This window comes from Gracilinanus agilis, unplaced genomic scaffold, assembly GCF_016433145.1.
Source record: "Gracilinanus agilis isolate LMUSP501 unplaced genomic scaffold, AgileGrace unplaced_scaffold34486, whole genome shotgun sequence".
Taxonomy (NCBI): domain Eukaryota; kingdom Metazoa; phylum Chordata; class Mammalia; order Didelphimorphia; family Didelphidae; genus Gracilinanus; species Gracilinanus agilis.
Window position 1 is genome coordinate 1 of NW_025367452.1, and position 5,854 is coordinate 5,854.

Genomic DNA, 5,854 nt, shown 5'->3' on the forward strand with positions numbered 1-5,854 from the left:
AGATAATATAGATAGTATAGGTAATATAATATAGCTAATATAAATCGCATAATATATCTAAATATTGATGATATAATATAGATGACTTAATAATATTAAAAAGATAATATAGTATAATATAGAAACATAAAAAGATAAACTCAAGGGGCAGCTAAGTAGATACTTCCTAGCCATGTGACCCTGGACCAGTCATTTAACCCGGTTGCCTAGCCCTTACCAATTCTTCTGCCTTGCAGCCAATCCACAGCACTGATTCTAAGGTGGAAGGGATGCAACCTTTGTTCTGGGTTCCTGGAAGCTCCGGAATCTGGGCTGCTTGACCCCAGTGGGTCTATGCCCCAATGTCCTTTCCCCAGGTGTTCCGAATAGATGCCTACATAGCCCATGACCGGAAGGAGCTGGTCCAGTCCCTGGAAGGTTTCCTGGACTGTAGCGTGGTGCTGCCCCCGACGGATGCGCCTTCGGAGTCAGCGTTACGCACCTTAGTCCCGGTGCAGCAGGAATTGCTGCGAAGACGCTACAAGCTCAGCCCGTCTAAGCCCGATCCCAGCTTCTACAAGGGAATAGGTAAGTCCTGTGAGATCTTATTCGTACTCTTAGTCCCGCCCTTCAGTGGCTTCCCCCAGTCCTGCTGCTGCTGGAGTACAGAGGACTGATTCAGGGATTCCCGGACCCTGGATACCAGCCCTGGCTCTGCCCCCCCCCCCCCATTCTCTGTGAGATCTAGGGCCAATCACTTTCCCCCTGGCCCAGCTGCATATTCTTCCTCCGCAAAACTTGGGGTTTGGACTGGATGATCTCTGAAGCCCCTTTGTTCTTGGAAATCCAGGGACACCCCCTCCCCCGTCCCCCAGCCTGCTAGGCAGCTCATATCACAGTTTCCCCTGGACCTCTCTCCTTTCCCCAGCCAACTCATTTTCGTATCGCCCTTCCAGCCCCGTCTCCTTCCCCCAAAAAACTTCCAGGGAGCCAGAGATGGAAGAATGGAGGCCTGAAGGAGAGGGAGGGAGAAGTGACTCTGAATGAGGTCCTCCCTCCCTTCTCCCTTCAGACTTGAATGGGGCTCCCGTGGGTCAAGATGACCCCTTGCAGCGGACAGGCCACCTCTTTGGGGGCTTAGCTCGGGATGCTCGGCGCCGGTTCCCCAAGTACTTGAGTGACATCACGGATGCGCTGAGCCCCCAGGTCCTCGCAGCGGTGGTATTCATCTACTTCGCAGCCCTCTCACCGGCTATCACCTTCGGGGGCCTCCTAGGTTAGTGCCATCCAGCCCCAGTCTTCCCGCATCTTGGAGTTCTCTCTAACATCGATGAAGGGCCCAGAGCTGTGGCCCTGACCCCCAACCTGTTCCTCACAACTCTGGGACCCCTGGAGCAATTGCTGGCCATTGTCCCAACTCGTACTTCCTTTTCATTTTTTAAACCCTTATCTTCCGTCTTAGAATCAATACTATGTGTGGGTTTCAAGGCAGAAGAGTGGTAAGGGCTAGGCAATGGGGGTCAAGGGACTTGCCCAAGGACACACAGCTGGGAAGTGTCTGAGTTCAAATTTGAACTCAGGACCTCCCACCTCTAGGCCTGGCTCTCTATCCACTGAGCCACCTAGCCTCCCACCCCTCCAACTCCTAATTCCTCTCTGACTTCTGGTTTTGCCCCTCAGGAGACAAGACCCAGAACATGATGGGGGTGTCAGAATTACTCATCTCAACAGCAGTGCAGGGCATCCTCTTTGCCTTGCTGAGTGCCCAGCCCCTGCTTGTGCTCGGTTTCTCGGGACCCCTGCTTGTCTTTGAAGAGGCCTTCTCTGGGGTAAGAATGCCCCTTCCCCATGACCTTGCCACCCCTCTTTCCTACACCCATCTCTCTCCAATGGGCCCTCCTTTCAACGTGACTCCAAGTGGCCCTCAGTTCTTCCTCCCCTCCATCTCTCTGCTTCCCCTCCCCACCTCCCATTCCATCTGACCAGCCTCTGTCCCTCTACCCAACAGTTCTGCGAGAGCAATGGCTTCGAATACATCGTGGGCCGGGTATGGATTGGCTTCTGGCTGGTGCTGCTGGTGGTCCTGGTGGTGGCCTTTGAGGGAAGTTTCCTGGTGCGCTACATCTCCCGCTACACCCAGGAGATCTTCTCCATCCTCATTTCTCTCATCTTCATCTATGAGACCTTCTCCAAGCTTATCAAGGTCAGGGCACTCTCTGTCTGTGTGTCTGTGTGTCTGTGTATCTGTGTGTGTGTGTGTGTGTGTGTGTGTGTGTGTGTCTCCACAGCTCTCTACACCAAGCTGTGGGATACCACACAGCCGGAGATGAGCTGTGGCCAGTGGCCTGCACATGCTCCGTGTGTATGTGGTTTCTTCCCATCCCTCAGTGTGCAATCTACCTTTATACTAAAGCCATTCATCCTCCAGCTCAAATTTCACCTCCTTCAAAAGCCCTGCCTCCTCTGAGATTTTGTTTTTCAGACATTTTCAGTGTGCCCAACTCCTCATGATCTCCCTCTGAAGTTTTTTTGGCAAAAATATTGGTTTGCCATTTCTTTCTCCAGCTCACTTTGCAGTTGAGGAAACTGAGTGAAAAAGGGTAAAGTGACTTGCCCAGGCTCACACAGCTACTGAGTATTGGAGGCTAGACTTGAACTCAGGTCTTCCTAACTTCAAGCCTCGTGTTCTATCCACCGAACCACCTAGCCATCCCCTCTGAGATTACCTCCCATTTATACTGTATAGATCTTATCTGTGCATAGTTGTTTTTTTTTTAAACCCTTACCCTCTGGCTTAGAATCAAAGCTATGTATTGGTTCCAAGGCAGAAGAGCAGTTAAGGGCTAGGCAATGGGGGTTAAGTGACTTGCCCAGGGTCATATAGCTAGAAAGTGTCTGAGGTCAGATTTGAAGCCAGAACTTCCTGTCTCCAGACCTGGCTCTCCATCCACTGAACCCCCTACTGTTCCATATATATAATTTAGATGTAGTCTCTCCCTTGAGAATGTAAGTTCTTTAAGGGTAAGAACCAAGTTTTTGTCTCTCTTTGTGTACCCAGTATTTACTGCAATGCTGGGCACACAGTAAGGGCTTAATAATGTTCGTTGGCAGACTGTGTACATACCAGCAAAAGCCTGGAGTTTGGGGTTGGGGGATGGGAATATTTTCTTTTCTTTAAATCCTAACCTTCTCTCTTATAATCAATACTGTGTACTGGTTCCAAGGCAGACAAGTGGTAAGGGCAAGGGGGGAGGGGTTTGAAAGGGTGTATGTGTGTTAAGTGACCTGTCCAAGGTTACAGCTAGGAAGTGCCTGAGGTCAGGATTTGAACCCAGAACTTCCCAGCTCCAGTCCTGGCTCAATATCCACTGAGCCACCCAGGTACCCCTTGTAGTATTTTCTATCTGCCTTTATTATGTTTTCCTCCGGCTCTATTTTCTTTGCTTTCCCAGTTAGGGTGGTGATGTAGGAAGTGTCTGTGGACTTCTAGCTCCACTCTCCAGGGTGCTGCCTAGAGAATGGGATTGGAAGGAGGGGTATCTGCAGTTGTCTGAATACCCCTTTTGGGTGGGGTGGGCTCTTTCTGTTGGCCAGTCCTCTCTGAACCTGGCCTTGTCTGGGCCCATCCCCCATCTCTCATTTTCTCGGGCTTTCACCCTCCCTTCCCCGCCCCCCAACATTTAACCCTGAGGGGGAGGGGAGGTGGGGCTCAGGATGCTTCCAGCCATATCCTCCCCCTCCCTAAAACTGAGCCGTGAAATCCGGAGACCCATTCTGTTACCATGGAGACCAAAGGAGGGAGCCAGGGATGGATGTGGGGAGAGGGGTTGGGCAGACCGGGCCTGGAGGCTGATGGGAGGTGGGGAAATGGGGGGGAGTAAACACTCGGAGCTGAGACCATCTCTTTTCTCCCTCCTGCCCCACTCTAGATATTCCAGGAACACCCACTGCAGAAACATTATGCCCACAACGTGAGCTGGGACCCCAAGCCCCAGGACGCCCTACCCAACACCGCCCTCCTGTCCCTGGTGCTCATGGCTGGGACGTTTTATTTTGCCATCACATTTCGCAAGTTCAAGAACAGCTCCTACTTCCCTGGAAAGGTCTGATCTTGCCCCAGCCCCCCTACCATCTGCCAGCTGTCATCTCCTCCCCAAAGCTCCCCTCCAGCTTTCCCCTCTAGCTTAGATGGATTTGTTCCTCCATTTCCATCACCTTCCTGCCTTTTGCTCCTTATTCTCCAAATCACCACCAATGCAGCCTACCTGTGGCCCCCTGCTCTCATCCCCACCCCTTTGGGGTCCCATAGCCTTCAGAGCTGCCTTACCACAGTGGGGCTTTCTATGCCTCTGGAGCCAGGATGGGGCCAACAGGAAGAGGATGTCAGGTGCAAGCAGATACCTTTGTGGAAGGAGAGAGGGTTGGGGCTTCTGGTGGTAAAGGGGGAGGGAGGACATAGAGACTGTCTGAAGCCCTCAGAATAGCTGCAGCCTGTAAAAACAACTGGCTGCCAGGAAATGGACAGAGAGGGGGCAGAGGAAAATGGAGGGAGGGAAGGAGGGAGATGGAGAGACAGAGACAGAGAGAGAGATACATATAGAGAGGGAGAGAGGCAGAGAGAGAGAGGCAGAGAGAGAGGGAGAGGGAAAGAGGGAGGAAGGGAGAGAAAGGGAGAGAGAGAGAGAGGGAAGGAAGGAAGGAGGGAGGGAGGGAGAACAGAGAGAGGGAGAGAAAGAGACAGATGGGGAGAGAGGGAGAGGGAGGGAGAGGTATAGAGACAGGGAGGGAGAGAGACAGAGATAGATGGGGGAGAGAGAGGGAGGGAGGGAAGGAGACAGAGACAGAGAGAGGGAAAGAGTGAAGGAAAGAGAAGAGAAAGAGAGGGAGGGAGAGAAAGAGAGAGAGAAAGCTTGGGAGGGACAGAGGGGAGAGAGAAAGGGAGGGAGGGGGAAGGGAGAGAAGGAGAGGGGGGAGAGGGAAAGAATCTCACAGACATGAAATTGGGGAGCATGGGGTCCTGAAAGGACTGAGTTCTGACAATCGATCTATCCATCGCTCCCCCCACCCCCAGCTCCGCAGAGTAATTGGAGATTTCGGTGTTCCCATTTCTATCTGCATTATGGTCGCGGTAGATATATTCCTCATTAAAGACACCTACACCCAGGTGAGCCCTTTTCCCCAGCCTCCCCCAGTACCTCCCTAGACTTCATCTTCAGATGTCCCTCACCAAACCTCTCCTTATTCTACTCTGAACTACATGAACTACATCCCTGTTGCTCCTTCCATCTCCCCAGGATTCCCCCTCTAGAACACGAATCTCTCTCAGCTTTAGAACTTCCAGTGACCCATCCCCACAAAACATCCTTTTTTTTTAAAAAACTAGATTTTCTCTCCTGACCCATCCTCCCCCCTTCCTTGCTCTTAGTCCCCTCAGCTATTTCCTACAACCTCCCTCTTAAGACTCCCAGCTGGGGAAGAGCCCCGGCCCTGCTTCTTTTTCCTGCCCCGGGGACACCCCCTCCCAAGGTCTGTTTTCTCCCTCCCCCTCCCACCTGGAACATACCAAGTCCCTCTTTCTCTCTCTCTACGGCTGGGGAGGCACTGAATTCCAGGATCTCCCCCTTTCCCCTTTCCCACAGAAACTCAAAGTGCCCAAGGGCTTCGAAATCACCAACTCCTCGGCCAGAGACTGGTTCATCCACCCCCTGGGCTTGTACAAAGAGTTTCCCCTCTGGATGAAGTTTGCTTCTGTTGTGCCAGCTCTACTCGTCTTCATCCTCATCTTCCTGGAGACACAGATTACCACGTAGGGGCCGGGGCCAGGGGTGGGCAGGGAGCAGGAGCTCGGGGGCGTGGGGGCAGCGGCTGGGGCGGG

At 52.5% G+C, this 5,854-nt stretch overlaps 1 protein-coding gene across 1 annotated transcript; it reads left to right on the top strand.

Moving 5' to 3' along the window:
* Positions 1-356: 356 nt before the first annotated feature.
* Positions 357-5,789, top strand: LOC123254870 (band 3 anion transport protein-like; the record flags this gene model as incomplete). Its single annotated transcript, XM_044683777.1, has 7 exons — positions 357-567; positions 1,052-1,255; positions 1,660-1,808; positions 1,988-2,182; positions 3,909-4,082; positions 5,051-5,143; positions 5,619-5,789. Coding segments are annotated over 7 exons (1,197 nt in total), but the record flags the coding sequence as incomplete, so codon positions are not given.
* Between the last annotated feature and the right edge of the window lie 65 nt (positions 5,790-5,854).